The sequence below is a fragment of the Calonectris borealis genome, chromosome 5 (genome assembly GCF_964195595.1).
Source record: "Calonectris borealis chromosome 5, bCalBor7.hap1.2, whole genome shotgun sequence".
In the NCBI taxonomy this organism is placed as follows: Eukaryota; Metazoa; Chordata; class Aves; order Procellariiformes; family Procellariidae; genus Calonectris; species Calonectris borealis.
The window spans coordinates 2,267,320-2,290,650 of NC_134316.1; the positions used below are offsets into that span (position 1 = coordinate 2,267,320).

The window sequence follows — 23,331 nt, forward strand, 5'->3', positions numbered from 1 at the left end:
GGGAGCGACCCAAAGAAGGAGGGTCTCCAAAAAAGCATTGCTTCCCAGTAACAACAAAGATCCTCCCAGCTTTCATAGCATCTTAGTGACTGCTGTAATGAGTCCAGTGTCCTCTGGACTAGCTCCATTAGAAAAACCTGATTATGTATCGGCACAATCGAGGTCTAATTTCATTCCTGCTGCTGAGTGAAAGGAATGTGCCTGCTGACACCATTTTTTTCTCCACAGGTAAAATGATTTGCAAAACTTCATATTAACAGCAGTGGACAACACGTCTGAATAATAAAAATAAGAATAAAATCTGCCAAGAAGGAGTACAGAGAAAGTGGCAACCTTTCTTTTAATACATATATTGCCATAAAAGACTCTATTTTATGAGACGCTTATAGTCACTAAGTCAAACATTTAAAAGTTAGACAGGAAGATAGTGATTTACAGAGCAAAATAAATAAGCATGTAACCAAGTACACGATGTAGCACAGCAGCATTCACAGACAGAATTAGTTACGCGTCTATGTCAATCCAAATAACCTTAAACTTTTAATGCTTCACTTTGCAATCATAGCTTTAGTTGAAATGCATATATCTTTTAATTATGGGAATAAGTCTCCTAATATGGGACAACAAAAAGGAAATATATTTACTTAGCATCTTCTTCCATTAAAATGGTCAATGGCAAAAAAAAATAGCTGAATGGCCACGTTAATTATTCCAATTCACATTTCCATGAGTTGGTTGCTTGTTGACTTTGTTACTCCCAGGAGAAGGGCATTTCCCTGCTCAGGCTAGCCATGGCCACGGCACCCTGGCACCCCGGCACCCCCCTCCCCAGACACCGCCTTCTGAGCTCCAGAGCCCTTGCCGACCTTCTCTCCTCCAGCAGAACCGCTGGAGTCCTTTCGTGATGTTTGCTGACCTTTGAGGTTTTTTTTCCTAACTCCTTTTTTTCCTAACTGCGACATTCCTTTTCATTCTGCTGTTTACCTTCTTCTCATGATAATTTCTGGGGATTTCACTGAACACGAGCCCTAGTCAAGAGTCTCACGAATTTCCCTCAATCCTTTTTGGTTGTAACTCACTGTGTACATTTGCCCTTTCATTCCTATCTCTTAACTAGTTATTAATTGTGAAGCTGGTCTCTCTTTTATCATATCACAGCATAGTTTCTTTAAAATAGGACATGGCCTAACGCACAATACAAAGCCAGAAGAAAATCTTTGCTCTTGAAAATACTATATGTAGGAAATAAAGCTCCATGGTCAGTCCACTGTCCACGCAGGCACTCCCATTCGCTCTCAAAAGCCCATGAAAGCCTTACAAGAAACAACCAGGTTTTTTTGGTTCCTTCCAGGAGGTGCCGCATATCTGGCAGCTATGCAAGCTGACATGCTAACGAACGTGGGTGCTACCAGCTTTTCCTCCCCTTGTGTTATCTCCAGCAGGGTCCCTCTGCAAGAACAGCACCGTCAGGAGGAACGAATTGCCTGTTTGCAAGTCAAGGGACTATCGCTTGCCTTGCCGAGGTGGGAGCAGAGCTCTGCCCGATTAGGCAGGACCTAACCATGCCACATCTCCCCAGTGCCTCCCCTCCCCGCTACAGAATTAGGAAGAAAGCTCCAATGTTAGTGTATCCTCCTAGAAATCATGAAACCAGTATCCTACAAACGAGAGCTGCCGCAGCTCTGCAGCACTTTAGCACTGCCATGAAGTGGGAGGGAGCATCACTCTGACCTTGGAAGCTCCTCACCCTCACCCCGAAAAAAGCCCTGAACGTGAGTCAGACGGCAGCAGGATGTCCCTGGGTGCCCCAGACGTTCAGGGATACCAAATCTGCATAAAGGCCAGGCAGTTAATTTAACAGTGTGTGCAGACACTCTCCTCCGTAGCTTCTCGGGTGCTGGCTCCATCCTATTTCCCAAGAATTCCCACAGCCTTTCCACCCACCTGCATTAGCCATAAAACTATTAGAAAACGCACCATCCAACAACTGTTTACTCAATCCTAAAACCCATGTTGGGAAGAAGCAGGGTGAAACATCACAGAAAGATGCTGGTCTCATTCGATGTACCAGAGGGGAGAGACGCACGTGCAAGACCTTCCTGACCTTCAGAGGGTTACATTTATACTGGAGGCTTTCTGCCCATCTTGGTGGCATTTAGGATCAGAGCATCCATGTGCTCTGGGGAGGACAGCCTTGTCCTTGCATTAGCGTGAAACAAACCCAAACTCCACAAACCCAAACTCCACATTTCAACCTACCGTTTATGTGCACAGAAGGTTTTTAATGAAGCAGAGATGCTGTTTGCTTCATACTGATCCTCCCTCTCTCAAGTTTCAAGGGGATAGCCTAGCTTCATGGAGCTAACGTGAAACAGCTGGAAGTACCAATACACCAGTGTCACCAAAAAGCTATCATGGTTAGGAGGGTGCAAGTTTCTGTGAACAAACCTGAAAGAAATACTGATTGATTAAAAAGTGCCATTCTCCCAAGATTATCAATTTGACTACTCAGATCCTGGATGCCTTATCCAGGAGAAGCAGAGCATTCAAAGACACCCTATTCTGATTCTTCATATTTCAAATATAGATACGCAACATTTACATCTACTCCCATTCCTCCTCTCATTCTCACTTCTTAAAAAAACAAAAAACTTTTTGTCTAGAAGACTGTCTTTGGTCTTGCCCTCAGACACTGCTGTGAACTGCTCTGTGGTGCAAGGCTATCTTCTACATGACCAATCGTCAAAAAGAAAGCTCTATGAATAATTCAGTTTTTTCCAATAACATCCGTGTTTGTGCTTCAGATTCTGGGCTACTCACTGCTATGCTGTCTTTTGGAATTTCTAACAAGGAAAAAATACATCTCAGGAGATTCTCGCAGTAACTATAGTTTTAATATTAAATAAGAAAACATTCAAATGATCTCATTCCCATTTACAATTTTCCATGTTGCCAGTGTTTGCATATTCATCACCTCTCCAGGTCACTAGACACACATTGCCTTTGACCTTGCTAAATGTCAAAAAGCTCCTAGCATTTTGCTTTGCTGATCAAGCCATCAATTATTTCCATATATTTTTCCTCCCTTGCTCCGTTCAGATAAATTACATACAAAGCCATAATTGCTTATGCACTATGCTGAAATCGTTCTCTATCATCTTTCACTGAAGATTTTATAGAAGAGATTTTGATCGTTGTTTTACATAAAAGCACGAGGAGAGTTTTCTGGAAAATTTCTAGTCAAAGAACTAAGGAGCTGGGAACTCTATCCATAGGTTAAACACAAGGACAGTGGTAACACTATCTGGACTGCCTAAATATATATCGCCATAGGGCAGGCTGAATCTTTAGACTCAGGTAGGCAGCATGTATCTATGCCATGTGAGAGCAACCCTGGGAAAAACCTGCAACCCAGGGATGCGGAGTTCCTCCGACACAACACACCAGGACGGAGAAAGCAACTTCAGAGAGCAAACCCAATGGGAGCAACATATATTTTGAGGTTTTAAAGTTGTTAAGGCCATTTATTAATTCCCATACTCCAAAAAGACATGAAAAATGGCCCAGAAATATAAAAGTAGCAAGGCCCAGTTCTAGCCCTCTTTTAGCCCACCCTCTCTCCCACCACAAACTGCCTAAATCAAAACCAAATCCTATCTACAGAGAAAGAAGTTGTTCAGAAAGTAATAAACCAAAGTCTGGGAATGTATTGGATTATTGTAACACTTGTCCTGAATACTAATCAGCTTCTTCCACTCAAATCTTCAATCATAAGAAGAAAAAAAAAAAGTATAACTGTGATGTAAATAATATGAATGTAAAATGTAAATACTGATTTCCTTTATCATTTCAACCTGCTTAAAAATAGATTTCAGTGCTTACTTAAAAATAAAGTCATTTTCCCCATTCAATTCCCCATTACAATTCCCTGGCTACCCCCTTTTTAATACATTTTCATAGTAAAAATTTTATAAGTGGATTTGAAAATCTGGAAGGTTGCACTCTCGGAGAGTTTTACTTGCACTCCTGATCCCCACTCACGAAACAATACCATTAACTCGCCTGGCTCTGCCCAGCAATAGGAACGAAGAACTCGGAGTGCAAAAATATTCCTAAGCAATCAGCTGCTGTCACGGCCCCGGGAACCACAGGGCACTTTTCTCTGGAGCTGAAACTCGGTGTGAGCATCTCCAAACTAGAGCAGTGTTCCCCGTCCTCCTTCCTGCCCGTCCCCACTCCCTGCAGGGCTTTGTCCACCCAGCTTCAAAAAAAAAGACCATCCATGGACTCAAAGTCTGGAAGTCTCCTGGCAAACTACTGCAGGGATTAGCCACCCTACCTGTTAAAAATTCCTCATAATTACTTTCCTAAATCTCCATGAGTTTTAAGCTCATTAATTCTAGTTCTATTTTGGTTGGAGAACACTTCATTCCTTTCTTTTGCAACAACCTTTTATTTCATTATTAATATAATATATAATATTTACATATAAATATTTCATATAAATATTTCATCAGGCACATATTTAGACAGTCACAGAATAGATATGGCAATTTTTCTGAGCTGCCAAATTGCCTGTGTAAAGCATAAAAGATTATTTTTTCCCATCCTCAGCTGCAAATAACATCTACAATCAAAGCAAAGCGGACCCAGTTCTGAACTCTCCTGCCAATGTAAAACCTGAACAACTAATTTATGCCCCACTGATACACTCCAGATTTGCAATGATGCACCTGAGATCATAATTCAGCCTCATATTTCTTACTAATTAGCTCTGTTCCATTTCAAATATAATCCCTGAAGAATGTTCCCCTTCAGCATGATTTCATTAGTTGGTTAGAATTTATTACTGAGTAGGACTGACATACATAAACTGGAACTCAAACTGAAAGGAAAATTCAGAGCATCACAATGTGGCCAACTGCTCTGCCAACCAGGTTACCATGAAGTATCTTTGATGTTTTAAGAGGCTTTACAAGTACTTGGAGACCAATGCATTTGAAAAACAGTTTATATTATAAACAATATTTTATGTAGCACCAAAGTAAAACTGGAGCATATAAAACGCAAGCCCAACACGCAGCAATGTCCACTGTGAAAAATGACTCTGTCCTTCCTGCTATCATCACTTGATAAGGTACACGATGTAAACATTTGATTATGTTGTACCTGATGGCATTTTTATTTCCCGAGCATTCTCTTCCAGCAGTAGAAGTGGTGCATTGAAATTATTTCTGGGTTGCATCCTGTCTGCCAACAGCAGGCATTTATTTATTTATTTTAACTTTTATTTACCCGAATTTGCAGACAAGAAAATGGTCAGCACTGTGAGCAGGTGCAGGGCGCTGAACGTTGTCACCGCACGTAGTTCCCACTTTCCACTTGTCTGTCTTAGTGTCCTTCTGAAAGTGAACTGGGACAAGCCACCTTTAGGAGCACGTGTCTGGAACAGCCCTTCCTTTTCAGATGCCACCCTCTCAACTCAGAGCAAGGAAGCTACATCCTGGAGACCTCATGGCAGGAAGGTTCATGGCCGCTGGGGCTTCTGATGGGGACCCCAAGAGCAGGCGCAAGCTTCAGCAGGAGCTGGGGCTTCGTCTAGACCAGGATCTTTCATCTTTCAGCACCAGCTTTGGGGGAAACGAGCAGTGTGTCTTGCAACACCAAAACAGCAATATCAACAGTGCCGTTGCACGAGCACTTTAGGTCACCATGAGCCAGCGCAGGTCTCTAAACAGTCGCATAGGTGCCTCCTCTGCCCCACTCAGCATCCCTTTCCCACTCGCAGGCACGCAGCAAACCACACTTGGGACAGCTGGCACCGCTGCTTTGCGAGGCTGATTTTGCACGGTTAGCCCAGCCCTCCCAGTAAACTGCTCACGTCATTTAAACCTGCTGAAGGGATCCTCCTGGACCCAGCAAATGGCCTTCCCCATGCCAAAAGCTCTCCAAACTGTGGAAGAAAGATACAGAAGGATAAATGCCATTCTCTGAAGAGCATATTGACCATACTATAGATGACAGTACATTCAAAAGAGCCTAGTCGTGGGGAAGAAACAGGCAGAAAGTCCCTGCAAAGGCAGCGCAGAGGAACCAGCTGCACAGCAAACCAGGCTATTTGGTGCTGCCTGCTCCTCTCCAAGGCAGAGACGCCAAGACAACATCCATGAGTCCTGGGAAAATCTCTGCTCTCCGAATGCTGTCTCTGCTTGCACGGCTCCTGGGGAACCCGTGCCGGCAGGACTTCACAGACCAGGCTCTGCTGATGACTTATCTACGATGACAGACCTCCCTCAGCTCTGTCCCTAGCATCGTGACTAGCTTCATCCTTCTTTTATTCTGTGGGGGAAGGCAAAGAAGAGTGAGAAATGAACACAAGCACTTTACAGGGTGGTCTTTTAGTCTTGTTCTTCCCCCAGAGGTCTTCTCCAGTCTCCCACGGGATATGGACAGTAGAGTAACAACAGTGACCAAATCCCATGGAAGGTGTTTAGCTCTTCTTGCTGCTGTTGCTGTACTTCCATGATCCTAATCAATCTCCCAGAGAAAAGCTAGCAGGGCTCACAAAAGCTACCAAACAATAAAGATCCAAACCTGTAAAGCCCATAGCTTGTGATGAGTGCGAACACACCTAAGAGAAAACAGCACAGGATAAAAATAGCAATAAGCAAAGGATACGAGGTTTATTGATCAAATCAGATATTGCATGTCTTTCATTACTACAGCATCCTCAGAATCCCATCTCCAAAACCTCTAGGGCAGGAACCGTTTTCTCTATTTTACAGATGGGGAACTGGGACAAAGAAAAACCATCCCTGCAGATGCTTCACTCTCCATAGCCACGCAGGGAGCACAGGTACCTAACTTTCAGATGATTAAAATTTTCAGTCAAATTCCTCTCCAAAGCCTACTCAATTAGACGTCAAAACAAGTATCTTCTTTGCTGTATTTTACTGTTGAGCAATCAGTTCAGGACGTGACAAGGACTGCATGACTCAAAGTGTACTAAAAAGCACACCAACCACGTCTTGCGCAACAGACCTGGGCTAAGAGAGATGAGTCTTCCTTTACTTTTGGTGTCCCATGATGCCTTTGCAATTTCCTATTAGAATTGTTAGAATTTGATGCTAAACATGAAAAATCCAAAGTCTTAAACCACGACTTGAGGCCAAACTGTGACAAAGCACAGTCATTTACCTAGCACCAGTCATTTTCCTAGAGAACTCATAGTCTGGGATCCTGAGATCACTGAGCATGTGGTTAAAGGGATAGCAGAGAGAAAAGAGAGGAGAGGAAAAGAAAAACTCTGTTAAAACTGGTCAGATGAACTGAGAGTAGGTCAAATTAAGAAAATGCCTTTATCTTTGAATTTATCCTTAATTTTTCATTTTTAGGGATATGACCTAGAGCAGTAGTTCCACTGAAAGATTTACCCCATGGAGCAAAACACAGTAATACACCACTTTGGTGAGACAGAAGGTCCTGCTCCCAGAAGCAGAAACTCTTCGAATACCCTAGAGAATGGGAATGTACCCAGCTACCAACGTCCATCTGCTCACACACCCACGCACCATGTACAAAGTGAAATCAATGAGTTATTACAGAAATAAAAGTGTTTCATCAAATATCTTTCCCTGTTTATAACTGATAGAAGCATCTAAAATAAATATTACAAAATTACTGAAAAGAACTGATTTTTATGACAATTGAATAAATGCTATGCTAGTTATAGAAAACGATGCTGAAGTCGATGTGAACACACGTACTTTCCTCCCACAAGAAAAAATAATCAATGCATTACATAATATCTGCTTTGTCCATTCGTCTCCAAATTGTTACTTGCTAGGATCTGAATAAAGTGAGTAGAAATCTAAACAAGAACAGATTAAAGAAAAATCTCCTGTAAATACCTGTTGTACTCCTGCGTATTACAACCATTTTCAAGTTGTGTCTCTCACCTCTTTCAGAAGACGTGAACTGCTGCATCTAACACAGCACTAAAAATACATAAAAACAGAGCTTTTTTCCCTGCCAGTCAAATATTGTAAAATAACAGCAATCCAAGCAAGGCATCCACCAGCCTTTGGAAGTCAGCAGGAGTCATCCCACTGGGTCCATCAGGGACTGGCTGAGGGCCTGAAGAAGTGCAGCTGGTGGGAAGTCCACATCCACATCCTGGGAAACATTCCCCAAGACCCAGATTCAACCGTCCCTTCTTCTAACATGAAATGCATGATTACCTCCCTGCTGAAGATGATAACAGCATCTGCTTAAAAGCTTTGAAATGGAGACCAGGATAAACATTGCAGAGCTCGCTGGATAAATAGAAGAGTTTCTATGACTGTGAAAGACTTGAAATAAAGTCTTCCAGGGCAAAATGTGGGACACATCACAGCTGTGGTCCAGCCCATTCCTTGCCAGTCTTCCCTGCAACAATCCATGTGCTTTAAAACTGCCATCAGTAGGAGACTAATTCCCCCGTAATCATTTTATGCTCTACAGGGAAAGACAGACCTCTCCGGAGGATGCTCTAAGATCCCAGCTATTTTCTGCAATCTCTAGACAGAGCCAAAGACACCTCTGCGCCCATTTTAGATACATCAGTGCAGGTGGGTGAAGCCAGTCCTAATGCAGAGGAACCCACAACCAGGAGAAGCAGGCCTGACTCTCTTGGTGTCATTAATCCGCGTGACTGCTGGCTGGGACAGAAGCGTGCTTTGATAAAAGGCTGTGCCGGCACACCAGTAAATAGCTCTGATGAAAGCACTGCAGATACCACAACATGTAATCAAGTGCATTAAATAATTTGTTATACAACAGACCTTGGGAAAAACAAATCAGTTGATTATTAGTAATAACTATGTATATTGCAGCATCTTATCCCTGGAGGCCCCAAAAGAGGTCAGTCGTGCTGAGCACAGAACACTGTTAAAAAGCAAATCTGCCGTAATATTTAGGCATCTGAAACCAGAACAAATGAGGGCTGCACAAGTCACTTTACAAAAAAGTGAAAATAAGTACCAACAATACAACAGGCACATGAAAGTCATTTAGTGAACATCTTTATCAGACACACAGCAACAAAGAATGGCTCATTATTTCCCATAAACCCTATCAAAACAGACTTTTCATTTTCCAGTAATAAACGCTGAGCATTTCCAAAATAATTGATTTTCCCTTACATTTTCCTTCCCATTCCTGATGCTGATGGTTCACATTCAGAGTCAGAGCAGACTATGCAGATCTGCATGCAGATCAGCTAAGATGGAACAGCTCTTTCTCTCATTTTTTTCTTCTTGTTTTACACAGTACCAACAAATGAGATCAGTATCAGATCTGCATTTATAGAAATATGTTCTCCTATCTCATGTGCTTGTTCCTGTGTCAAGAGATTTAAAGCGAGGCATTGGGAAAATAATGATTGCCTCACACTTTTTTTTAATATAAATGTGATTCCTATGTCATTTTTATTTCTATATTTACATTAAAATCATGGATTCAGGAACTACAGAGCCAAACAACACAGCATCAAAAATGTAACAACCATGAGACTCTTGCTGCTGTGTATTTAGGGGAGAAATAAATCAACTTCTTTTTCTCAGCAAAACCACATGGAAAGAAAATAAGGGTCTACTTACACTGTACAATAAGCTGTACCAAAGCTTCTCTGGGTTTCACATTAAACCCATTGTATTGGCTGGTCTGGCACCTGTAGGTTCCCGTCATCTCCCTGGACACGTTCACTATCCGCAGGATCCCATCGTAGCTCTCCGTCTGCATCGCCCCGTCCGGCATCGCGACCTCCTTGTCTGCTCGGGACCAGAGGATGATGGGCTTGGGCTTCCCTGTCACCTGGCACTGCAGCTCGATCGTGTCCCCTTCCCGGGTGACCAGGGGTGACTTTTCTTGAGGAACAGTCAAATTGGGTGGGACTTCAAAGGAGAAAAAGAGACGGTTCAACAATTAGCAGTACAGAGACGTCAGGTGGCTTTCTTGCTTGTGCAGTCGTAATTATATATGAAGAATTAATTTATACACAGACAGCAATGCATAGTGACTACATATATTGGAAGACTGTGCAATGCTACTATTTACGAGACAAGGTGCTCAGCTGCTTGAAGTGGTTAAAATAAGATTTAACAGCCCCAGCTATGACACTTACTTGCCTCCCTGCGCATCTCTGACATGCCAATACACCACACCAGTGTACATCAGCGCATTCGGAACACCGGTCGCAGCTAGCACTTTATCACTGCAAATTATGGCTTTCCTTTTTATGAGTATTTGGCATTAAGCCCCATTTTTTATAACAGACTGGCTGCTGATTTTATCCAGCTTATAATGGCCACGCAATGAGGAAGAATTTTGCCAATTCAGAAATCAACTCAGAATTCAAGACCTGAAACTGAAATGCAGTTGGCATCTTTCTATCACAGGAGTTTATCGAAGTGGTATTTCTTTCATAGAGATTTGCATTAACAAATCCGGAAGGAATACGTGAACAACTGTTTCCAGCAGGAGTTAGACAGCCCCTTGGAGCAGGAAGGCCTGGCACCGCCGCACAGTGAGCTGGCGATGCCCAAGGACCCATCCTTCCTCCTCTCCACAGTCTTACAAGAGAGAGACTTCCTAATTGCCCCCAGTGCTGCTCCGAATTATCAGCCTCGACTCTGAATCACCAGTCCTCAGCAGTGAGGAGAATCATAGAATGGTTTGGGTTGGAAGGGACCTTTAAAGGTCATCTAGTCCAACCCCCCTGCCGTGGGCAGGGACATCTTCAACCAGACCAGGTTGCTCAGAGCCCCATCCAACCTGACCTGGAATGTTTCCAGGGATGGGGCATCTACCACCTCTCTGGGCAACCTCTGCCAGTGTCTCACCACCCTCATCGTAAACAATTTCTTCCTTAAATCTAGTCTGAATCTCCCCTCTTTTAGTTTAAAACCATCCCCCCTTGTCCTGTCAGAACAGGCCCTGCTAAAAACTCTGTCCCCATCTTTCTCATAAGCCCCCTTAAGTACTGAAAGGCTGCAATAAGGTCTCCCCGGAGCCTTCTCTTCTCCAGGCTGAACAACCCCAACTCTCTGAGCCTTTCTTCACAGGAGAGGCGTTCCATCCCCCTGATCATTTTCGTGGCTTCCTCTGGACCCGCTCCAACAGGTCCTTGTCTGTCCTGTGCTGGGGACCCCCAAGCTGGACGCAGCACTGCAGGGGGGGTCTCACTAGAGCAGCGCGGAGGGGCAGAATCACTCCCTCGACCTGTTGGCCACGCTGCTTTGGATGCAGCCCAGGATACGGTTGGCCTTCTGGGCTGTGAGCGTGTATTGTCGGCTGTGCAAGGTGCTTGATCGGGACAGAAATGCCGTGGCATCCCTGGCAAAGGCATCGGTGTTTGCACGACGGGCATCCCAGTGAGCTTCCACCATCGGTCCCATTAGAGGCGGCCTCTCTGCCTCAGTTGTTTAGGAGACAGTGTTTGATAATTACAAAGCACTGCAAGCTCCGCCGGCCTGACGAGAGCAGTTTTGCCATGTCCAATTATCATTCCCATCTCATCATACCTATATTGGGTTTATCGCCAATCTCTTACTCTTCTCAGCGCAACACAAACGAAAGCTCCGTCTCTGAAGCTGCCCGTGATCTCCAGATCACACATGGTGCCTTCAGAGCCGCGGACACTTGCTTAGGGGGAGGGCGTGGAACAGCCCAATTTAAACACTGCCAGTCCACTCTTTCCTTTTGTGCCTTCTGAAAACTCGGCTGCCTTTATGGGTCTTCTGTTCTGAATCATGTAGAGAGATGCTTTCTGTTTTAAAACAATCCCTCCTAGGAGCATCACCTCTCCACGTTGTCCTGCCCTCACCTCCTCTGCTTGAATGCCAGGACTGACAAAATACAGCCTGCACCGTAACTCCTGTCTGCAGGAAAAAATAATCAAAGGCTATTTTCAGGCCCCCAGAGACAGAAACAACAGACTTGTACCAGTGAGAAACAGTTCCGGTTTTCCCCCAGGATCTACCCCGTGTCTACGGACCTGATAAGTCTGCTAGGAATCAGAGTCAAATCAGGGTCTTTCATAGGTATCAAAATGCTGTTTTCAGCTGTTTCGAAGGCTTTAATAGTTCCTTCTGAATCAGGTGGGACATGCAAAAGTAGAAATGACTTTTTCCACAGGAGAGTAAAGGAAAAATTATTTTATACTTCAAAAAAAGACAAAAAAAAAAAAAGAAAAAGCAAAAAGAAAAAAGAGAAAGACTGCTTAATAAAACATTCTTAACATTAATAAAATATTCTTATTTTTCACTTATGCCCGTGTGTCCCATAGCAGGTCCTGAGCACAGGCCAGTGCCTAGGAGACCTGGATCACTTGGAGGGAGCCCAGAGGAGAACCATCCCATGAAGATGCCCAGAAGCCCCTGGTGAGGAAGGATTGCAGGACACAAGATGGTCCACCCCAGCGAAGGGAGGGTGGTACAAAGCCATGACAGCAGTCTTGTCAGAGCCCTACCAGAGCTCAGAGAAAAAATGCAGAGGGAAAAGGGTGCTGAAGGTGGTGAGGGACAAGACAGAAGGAGCAGGTGAGCGCTGCTCTGTGGTCCTCCGAGCTATTCTGACTGTGTTTCTCCATCAGCGTGTGCCCTTCCCTCTCCCTCATTTCTACATCCCAGGCTTTTGCTGTGAAGTACACGGTACTTGTGCTGGACCTGGTGCTTGCGGTGGGACCCCTCCGCCTTCTCTCCTGAAAGCGAGCACATCAAATAGATACCAAACGGCCACTTCCTAAAGCAATGCTCTATGAAAACACAGACTAAACTGGGAAAAAGGTATTGTTCCAAGAAGGAAAATACAATTTAAAGAGCAAGGTTTGAAAGCACACTGTGCACTGCCTGCCTGCAGGAAGGAGCCTCCTTCTGAACATTTTTTCCAGGTCACCTGGCTTGTGGCTTCTCAGCTTAGTTCAAATAATACACAGCTCTGTCTGGATCAGCAAAAAAACATTTACTTTGTCCCTTCCCCTCTGGGCAGTGGGTCTGCTCCCTGCTTTGAATCTGCTTCTCCCAGTCGCTACGGATGCTACAGGCTCCCTTGTAGCTCTCCTCTCGCTCCCTGCCCCTCCGGCACCTCCGGCTGCCCCAGGGATGCACAGCATTCTCCCGTCTCAGGGATTCACTGACCGTGAGAACAGTGAGGCCAAGACTATGGGGTCACTGCCCTCAAACAAAATACCTGCTATCAAGAGGGAAAAGGTCTGCTACCTGCTATGTACCAGCCTTCAGTGCTATCTACAGTTCTGCTTGCAACCCCATCGTCCAGGTGGGTCCAGGACATGAGTTTTCCCTTTGGTGGTTGTCCATGTAGACCTATTTCTGGACATGTTGTACTGGCAGCTTGTTTCAGACTCCATCCTTTCCAGACTGCCATCAAAGCAACCTGTCTTAGCCTCAGAAATGACCCATCTTCTGGCTGGGGCAAGGGCTGTAACTTCTCATCTCAAGCACTGAGCCAGAAGCAAGACTTGCCTTCGGCACAGCGAGCAGTCCTCTGCAGATGCTGCCTGTGAAGGCAACGCATGACGGAAGAGAGACAAAAAATGAGAGGAGGCAGCAAAGCCAGATTCATGTGTGGAGACTGACCCAACCCTGCACTTGAAACAGGGATGGGATACAAATAAACTGAGGAGCTGTTCCTCAGATATCCACAATGTTTAAGAAACTCCTTCACTAAGCTCATCACGGGAGAAGTAAACAGACAAATTCAGTGTGTCCATGAGGTGGACCTAGAGAGGAAGGGGGGTAGAGATGCACGAGTGCAATTGGGGGCTCGTGAAGACTTGCTTCCCATGCAGCCGCACTCTGGGGATGCAGGAAGGCACCAGCCCTGAGCTTCAGCTGTGGGAGCCTGCCAGCTGCAAGAACCAGCATCTCAGACCAAGAGGCAGGGGAAATTCAGAAATTTGTACTCTCAGAGCAAACTATGAACCATATAAGGAAGAAAGCAGGAAAGAATACACCCTGTTTCTCATGGTCACATGTAGCTTCTGGAGGCATTTGAGAGGAAGGAGAGTGAACGGCAAAGGACGTGCGTCTTTGGGGGGAAAAAAAAAAAGGAAAAAAAAAAAGATGCATGCCAAAAAGGTCCTGTGCAACTGTGAGCAAGTAATTTACCCTCTCTTTAACTCAGTTTTCTTTCTGAAAAAGAGAGATAACAGTACTGCAAAAACTGCACACTGCCAAGATAAGGACCATAGACTACAAGGTCTGCAGGCAGGCTGATAAGATAGGCTGTATCAGTACCCCAGATGGAAAGATACCTTAAAATACCCTGACTCATCTTCTCCTGTGGCATTTTGCAACACAACCAGTATCTGTCACATTGTAAGCCAGCCAATATATTATTATGTTTTACTGTATTTGTTAATGTTCTTATTACTGGAAACAGAGAAGGAGAGAGGAGGGACAAGGCCATCTATTAAAACAAATCATTTCATGGGCAATGCCATTAATAAGAAGCCTGGCTGCGGCTTTCACATATCACATTTGACTGACAGTGCCCAAGACAGCAAGCTCCCACAAAGTATTTCTCTGCCCCCCCACAGCGCTTATGGCTACGGGTCCCCCTTAACTCAGATGCTGATTCTCTACTCTGTAATTAGGAAGAAGGACAGCACTGAGTCTTTGCTCAGGGAGGGGTTTTGGTAGGGTTTCCCTTTTTATACCCATCTATTTATTTTCACAAACTCGCAGGTACTTAATCATCTCCGAGATGTCTATTCTGCTGCGAAATTTGCCTTAAATTAGCTACAGGGTCAGAAAATATCAGGGGGTGTGGGGGACTGCAACACACCAACTGACAGGCACTGGCAGCCTGATCATGTATGACTTGTTTTCATAAGCAATACAGCTAAAAAAAAGCCACAGAAGAAACTCAAATCAATGCAATGCCCACAGAGAAATCAGGAAGATGGAGGGGGGGCAGGAGGAGAGGGGGAGAGCTAGAGAATTGAGGAGAAAATAATCATTCGAAGGATGATTACATCCCCCAGGACCAGGGACAAGGCGGCTGAGCCTGCTGTGGAGGAGGGCCCGGCAAGTCTGCATGAGCAAGGGTGTAGAAACATAGAATCATAGAATTGTTTAGGTTGGGAAAGACCTGCAAGATCATCGTGTCCAACCCTAAACCTAACGCTGCCAAGTCCGCCACTAAACCATCTCCCTAAGCACAACATCCACACGTCGTCTAAATACCTCCAGGGATGGTGACTCAACCCCTTCCCTGGGCAGCCTGTTCCAAGGCTTGACAACCCTTTCCATGAAGAAATTTTTCCTCATATCCAACCTAAACCGTCCCTGGAGCAACTTGAGGCTGTTTCCTCTCGTCCTGTCGCTTGTTACTAGAAGCCTGAGCAAGGGTGCACAAGCAAAGATGAATGAGCAAAGGTGGGTGAACAAGGGTGCACAAGCTGAAGTGCATGAGCAAAGGTGCAAGAGCAAAGGTGCAAGGGTGCGCGAGCCAATGTGCACGAACAAGGGTGTGCTAGCAAGGGTGCTGCCAGTGGGGTGAGCAGAGGGGGGTGCCAGCCAAGCAAGCAGAAGTGCCAAGCGGGTGAGCACGGTGTTGCCAGCTGTGCCAGGGTGCTGCCAGCTGTGTCGGGGTGCTGCTGGCCATGTTGGGGTATTGCCAGCTATGCCAGGGTGCTGCCAGCTGTGTCGGGGTGCTGCTGGCCATGTTGGGGTATTGCCAGCTGTGCTGGGGTGCTGCCAGCTGTGTCGGGGTGCTGCTGGCCGTGTTGGGGTATTGCCAGCTGTGCTGGGGTGCTGCCAGCTGTGTCGGGGTGCTGCTGGCCATGTTGGGGTATTGCCAGCTGTGCTGGGGTGCTGCCAGCTGTGTCGGGGTGCTGCTGGCCGTGTCAGAGTATTGCCAGCTGTGCCAGCCTCCCTCTCCCGGCAGGTGCTGCTGTGGCACAAGCAGAGTCTCAGAGGGGCTCAGCCCTCCTCGCTGAGGCATCAGCATGTCTCCTGCAGCACCAGCTACAGAGCCTGCTGCAAACAAAGGTCAATTCTGTTCCTGCTTGTGCAGAATAATAAATTAGCTAAACCTTATATTTGAAACAACAAACATTACCTTATTCATGCAGCAAGTGGCTTAAAAAATAAGTTCATACTCTTAGCAGTTAAATCTGTTTCCTAAAGTAGAGGGTTATCACTTGGAAAACAAAAGCATTGGTAACACTAAAGCAGCACCTACTTTAAAAACACATGTTATTATCCTTTGAAATTGGCAGAGGCACATGCATAAGAGGGCTACTGTTGATATATGTCCACTCCTGGCTCTTAAATAAAATGGTCTGAGACAACCTTTGCCTCTGAAAGCCGCTGACTCACCAGAAGGTCAGATGGCAGAAGGTATCACTGTATTCTTGTCCTCTTTTTTTTTATTAAACTGCTCCCTAGGCAGACGTGTCAGTCTGTTACTGGAGATAGGAAACCAGACTAGACTCTTCCGTCTGATCTCCTGTGGCAGTTCCACTGTAATTCCATAGGATCCTTGATCCAGCACAGTCACCATGTCTATAGGAGAATGGGGAGAGGACCAAAGTAGCTATTTCAAAGAAAAAGCCAAAATGCATGAGCCTAATACGTTTATTCACTGCATATTCTGGGTAGCCACAATCTAGATCTAGTCTACTCTAGATCTTTGAAATCCTGATGGGTCAACTTACCGTCCCTATTTTGAACCTCCAGATAGCTTAATTAATTGCCAAAGAGGCAATGGCAGAGGCAAGCGTCTGCTTACACAGAAATCATTCAAAGGGGCAGAAGACGACCAGCGTGAGAAGGACAGGGTGACCCTAGAAGTGGTGACCCCATGGTAGGCTTGGGAGGGGACAGCACAACTCCTGAGCTCTTTGCTGGGGGTTATGGATGGCACAGGTGAAGTAGGGGCTACTGTCACTTCTGTATTTCCTCAGGTGCCTTAAACAGGCAGAAAGGAAAGCCGTAGCCCTGAAGCAATGACTGCCAGTCTCAGCAGTGATGGGGAGGCTGTGGGCTGGGAGGAGTTGTAGGCTAGTGTGATGAGGCTGCTTAAAAGGGACTAATGATAATAACTAGTAATTAGAGGATAAAGCGGAGCAAAGGAGCGTTTGAGCTGCATATCAAGAAATAATCCGTACCGGAGATTACTCAGAGATAATCTCCCAAAAGAAGTTTTGGAAGTCACATTGTCCAAGTAATTTAAAACCAGCCTGGATAAGGAATATTGAAGAATCTGCACTGTACTGGCTAGGAGATAGAGGTGAAATTATTCGTGTATCCTCCTTCTCTAATATTTATGAATTTGAAGGTCTGAATCTCTAATATTAATCATCCTCTGCCAGGGACATGCATTTCGGTCCCTGTTCATGATTCATACTCCTTATGTGATGGAGGGTTTTTTTAAGACAGGGCAGACTGAGCTTTGGTATAGGAAGCTGAGCTGGTATACAAAAAGTATATGAGCAAGATCATTTAGCCTTTGAAGGGCAGCAAGCAATAATTATTCAGGTTCTCTAGACATTTTTGTAAACAGAGACTAAGACTGTTCAGCATCCCCTTAATGTGCGTTTCTTTCAGAAGAAGTGTTGGGGAATACCGGGGAGCTGAAAGGGTCTCCAGAGGTGAGAAAAGAGCCCTGGGGCAGACGATCCAGCCAAATGGTTGGAAAAGCAGCTGAAGTCAAGAGAATTTACTTTAACCTTTCCATGGCCTTTCATCACCATGAAAGAGGATCTATCTAGTTACTCATGTGGAACGTAAATCGAGCAACCTGTAAGGAAATAATGTCTTGATTTCACGGTCGCTTTCTGTTCTCATTGCTCCGGTTGCCTGTGTGCTCTCCTGCCCATACGCAAAGAAGAGAAAGCACCACAGCCCGTGTTTTCTTGGGCACAAGCTACTTCTAACTGCAAATGAAGACATGAACATCAACCACAGATTTCGTGGTGGGGGTTTGTATAAGAGATCTGCTTAGACAGTAAAATAATTCCAGAATCAGTTCTTATACCTCAACATACTTTTAATACCTTAAAACACCACCTAACTCTGCAGTCAGACTCTGAAAAGGCACATTTTAAACCCAGAACATACACAGCCAGCAGCGAATTAACCATATTAGCTTTCAGTGATCTCGCAGGAGTCATGCTGAGGAGCTCCATGAGCCATATGCAACACGAGATGATGAGCCAACTCCACAGCCCTCCGGAGAAGAATAAAGAGACTCCGCAATACATGGCCGCTAAAGAGGGTGTCTGCTCCCAGAAACACAGCTGAAGTCAATCCGCGGTGGATGAACACATCCCGGAGAAATCAGATTTCCTGGGGGAAACCAGGTGCTGGGGAGGGAAGAGGCTGCAGAGCAGGAGATCGCCTGTCCTTGCCCCGCTCCCCGCAGGAGCAGGCAGCCAAGCAGCTTGGCCAGCCGTGCTGCAAGCTGTGTGACGGGAAGGGACGGCGGCTCCCAGGGATAGAATTAAAAAGAAAAATCTCTGCACATTAAGTACTAAAATAGAACTATAAAAGAAAAAGCTTTTTAACAAAATCTGGCGTTTATCTGTCCCTTCTGTTCACCTATTCCTTTCAAAGATAAACTCCAAAGATAATGGCTCACAAAAATAATCAATTTACTGCAATAATGAAACGTCTGTCTGTTTTCTGGTATGTCTCAGGGTTGCCCGTGAACAATCACTCTGGACAGTGCTTAAGGTTTACAAATATCTTAATTGGACCACTAATTATCTCACAAAAAGCATTTTGTCACTATGCAAAGAGGCAGTACTGTGATTTTAATAAACACTTAGAACTAAAATTAAGGTCTCTTTTATGTATCATCAAAGAAGGAACAAGATGACCAGAGGACACATACTTCACAAACACATCAAGGCCACATGTCCTAACAGATCAGCCTGGACGTTTAGTTAATTCATTATTTAATAGATAGCTGATTAGCTTAACAGGGAAGCTCTCTTATCATATTGCAGGGAGGATACACAGCCTCGTATATACTAGTTCTTCAGGAATTTCTCTGCCTGTCTCTGGCAGCACTTACGTAAAACCAAATCTACCTGTTGACATGACTAGCCTCGGAGGTGGAACAGGAGACCTGGAGGCCACCAGCTGCCCTGTGCTCATGCCCAAAGTCCATGTTCCCCTCCGGGATGTGCCTACCCGGGGTAGTACACGCCCAGCACATCTTCAGAGATGAAGAATTTAGCTGACATATTTGCCATGTAGGACATCCAGTTGTGCCCACACTGGGTAGGACTCTTGTAGGAAAGGAAGGGTGACCACCACCTCCAGCCCAAGACTATCAGCCATCTCCTCCACCCAGCCCTTCTAGCAGCAATTCAGAGCAGTGCAGCCAGAGAATTAAGTAAAATAACCCCCCTGAAAGAACAACTCACTTCACTGCACAATACTACCTCCAGGGAGAAAGACGAAAAGAGAATAAGCCAGAAGTGACGGATGTTACATTTCTTACTGTACTGATACTGATTTTAGGGGGATAAAGATAGCTAAGAACCCATACTGAACAGAGCAGACCATACGTCACCTAAAGTCTCATGCTTCCTGCTTTGAATACAATATTTAAGGCAGAGAAAAAGATCGCTTACAAAGACTGACACACTCTCCTGATCCACCTCTCTTTTTTGCTTGCCACAAGCCTATTTTACTGGGAGGTTTTTGTTGCTGTTTTAAGATTTTCTGCCTTCAGATTCCCCATGACATGCACACACACACACAGAAGAGCCATCCTGTCTTTCAGTAATGTTTGCCCAGGGTTGGTTTTATGGATGACAGGGCTTTTATAGGGCAAATATTCAACATTTGAGTCTTCATTTCCACTATTCAGTGATCTACTTTATGGAAATGTGGCGGGGCGAAGGCTGCTAGGGGATTATTTCAGGTCCATTTATATAAGATACTCAGGACATAAACCTATGCCTTTCCTGCTGAAGGTACAACATGTCACGGGAAAAATATTCCTGCTAAACAATGCCGAGTGTGCCAAGAGGCTGGCATGTCCCTTGCACTGCCACACGTCCCTTTCCAATCTGCTGGAGGGACAGAGGAGATCTAACCGTCTCCCTCCTTCCTTAGGAGGTGACACAGCCCCTCCTGCCTCACTTGGTGACCCCAGGAGGAACCTCGTGCACATCAGGGAGAGAGAATTCTCCCCAAAATCAGCAAACAGACACACAACGCGATATTAATACACCCGTGCAAGTCCTGGCATTTGGAAAATGTGTTTGTGCCTAGGCCTTATGTTCATAATTACCACAGCAGTAATGAATCTTGATGAATCAGTAGTGACCTTCAAAAGCACACTGAAACTATTTCAGCTTCCGTTTAGTCGGGTAATGAAGTCATACAAATAAGCAGAATTTCTTTTAAGATGCTGAATAAGGCTGATCCCAAACGCTAGTTTTTCTTCCCCCTTTCTGATTTTCTTGAGTGTTACAGGACAGTAAATTTAAGAGCTGACATAATTCATCACTGCCTGCAGAAACTGTGACGAGCTTATAGGTACGGCCATCTAATGGATGTTTCCAATAAATCCCATCAATTTCCCAAATGATTCCCCAGCAAGTACAGATAACACAGCGGTTACTGTCTACCAGATGGGCAATGCATGACTGCACAAATGTCACTGTCCACTTCACGCTGGCAAGCAGGTAACGAAGTTTGCATGCAACTGCCATCCATCATGCCAAACTCGGCTCTTATCCTATAATAATCCTCTCAGTTCTTTACCTGTTAGTAAGATGTGCATTAATAAGTTTGAAAAGTTTTTTTGGCCAAAAGACAGGCTGTTCCCTTGTCCATGAATGTATTAGTTAGTGTTTCTACCCCTACAGTCTTCGTGGGATAATGGGAGCTCAGGGAGGTCTCTAGTCCAAGCCCCAGCTCAAAGCATGGCCAGATGTGAGGTCAGACCAGGCTGCTTAGGGCTTTATCAGGTCTTCAAAACCTCCCGGGACGGAGATCCCACAACTCAGTCTCAGTTTCCCACTCAGGTGTCCTCATGGGGAAAAAGTTGCTCCTTATATCCAGTCTGAACTTCTCATTTCAACTCATGCCTGTTGCCTCTCACCTTCCCAATACACACTGCTGCGAAGAGCCCGGCTCCATCCTCTTGATACATCCCTTATAGGCAGGGGATGGCTGCTGTTAGGTGCCCCAGGGCTGTCTCCTCTCCAGGCTGGACAAGCCCCCTTCCTCCAACCGCTCTTGACCACTTTCACAGCCTCTGCTGGACTCGCCCCAGTTTGTTGAAGCTTCTCCTGCTTCAGGGGTCCAAAACTGGACGTGGTATCCATTGGCCTCTATTGCCGCCAGGGCACGCTGCTGCTCATGTCCACTCACTGCCTACCGGGACCCCGCAGAGCTGCTCCCTGGCCAGGCAGCCCCAGCCTCTACCACTGCAAGGGAACAGCCCTCCACAACTATCTCCCCAAGCTCCTTGCATTGCTCCAGCATAGTCATTCTGAAGTTAACTAAAAGTCCACAAAATTGTGCAAAATCATTTCAAGAGTTACCAAACAGTAAAAATAAATGCTTCTGGTTTATACTCACAAAATTTAGCAAAAAGAAGTAAAATATTCAAGGATCCCTGAACAATAATACAAATAGAAAATAAATAGCAAATAATAAAATACGAACTAAGTAAACTAAATAAAACCAGTGTTTTCCTCCTGTCTCTCAAGGTTTGTGTACGTGAGCATTGTTTCAGGGTGGGACACAGCAAAAGTGAACTGTGTACATGCTGACTGCTTGTTCACTTATACACACACAAATTTTGCCTCTCTATCAGTGAACACAACTCTCTGCACCTTATTTTCCAAACACACCTTATGCCCAGTCCACCTCTCCAAACTTCACCAGTTTGGCTATAAAGATGCTACAAAAGACTCTGCTGAAGGCTTTACTAAAGTCAAGGCAAACAGCTTTCCTTTCCCGCCCCTTGCCCACAGAGACAAGTCTTTTTATCATAGTAGGCAACCAGGTTGGGTCAGGCACAGTTCGCTTCTGATAATCCATGCTGGTTGTTTCCTGTCACCTCCTGGTCCTTCACATGGATTGACATGGCTTCTAGGAGAACATGCTCCCTGACCTTCCCAGGGACTGAGGTGAGGATGACTGGCCTGTACTCCCCTGCATCTCCTTCTTGCCGTCTTGGAAGATGGGCTAAAATTTCATTTTTTCCAGTCGCTGTTGGATCTCCTTAGGTCACCATGACTTTTCAAAGATGATAAAGTGGTCTTGAAGTGACACCGGTCAGTTCCCTTAGATACCTCCTATTCAGTCCCATGGGCTTATATACGTCCATTTTGCTTAAGTGGCCCCTAACTCAATCCCATGGCTTTACTTCCCAGGCTCCTACCCAAATCACAGGTCAATCCTGTCTTATCTCCCTGTTGTACATAATATTCTTCATGAAAACCTTTCAGACTCATGTCAGAAGCGATGTGGTGTTGAAGCAGGATCCATGGTACCGGTATCATACTGAAGATGGAGGGCAAGTTCATGTATTAAAATCTAAACAATAATTTATCTTTTAAGTTGTAAGAGATTGTTTAGATGCGACATGTACTTGCAAAGTATTACTGATGTTGTAAAATTTGGAGAATAGAAATGTGGATATACTCTTGGAGGAAAAAGTGTGTATTTAATCTTTTTGAAAAAGTAGAAAGCGTACACTTGAATGTGTTTGGTAAAAAGGGGTCAGAACATGTCTATTAAACATTTTCTTTCTGTGCTATAAAAATGTTTTCCAATGTGTTCTTTGTCATCTTACTTCTAAACGGCATGCACCGCGTGCCTTACCCCAGTGAATAACAAGCACAATCTGAGGAAAAGCACAGCAACGCTTCATATAAAGGACAGGATGGATAGCAGATATAATACTGACACTATTTGCCTCTGCATTTTAACATAAAATAGAGTTCTGAAAACAGAAATGCTTTTTTTTTATCCTTTTCTGTAGAAATCAACCAGCAACAACTTTTTTTTTTTTTTGGTTGTAACTCATTTTTGGCAGGAAAAAAATTCTGCATTCAGAATGTTTTCTAGTTCATTTTATTAACATGGACTACCTCAGTTATTAAAGTCAACTACTGGGGGGAAAAGTCTATGAAATCTATTGGTTACAAACCAGCTTTTAGCAATGAGATAAAGAAAAGCAGGCAATTGCTATTGTGTTACATATTCCTATTCCACAGTAGGAATAACAAGATATTTATTATCAGTCAAAGTAATAGCCAAGGCTCTAGCTCATCAAAGAGAGAGACGTTTC

General features: G+C 44.7%; 1 protein-coding gene across 2 annotated transcripts in view; it reads right to left on the reverse strand.

The window, feature by feature from the left end:
* Nucleotides 1-23,331, reverse strand: part of MDGA2 (MAM domain containing glycosylphosphatidylinositol anchor 2) — a 388,607-nt gene that overhangs the window by 114,971 nt on the left and 250,305 nt on the right. For both annotated transcript variants that reach the window (XR_012673750.1, XM_075150684.1), the window contains exon 8: nt 9,639-9,932. Coding sequence is in view for 1 of the 2 variants with exons in the window: in XM_075150684.1 (XP_075006785.1) it covers nt 9,639-9,932 (294 nt within the window). In the remaining variant the exon portion in view is untranslated. The remainder of the gene's footprint in view (nt 1-9,638; nt 9,933-23,331) is intronic.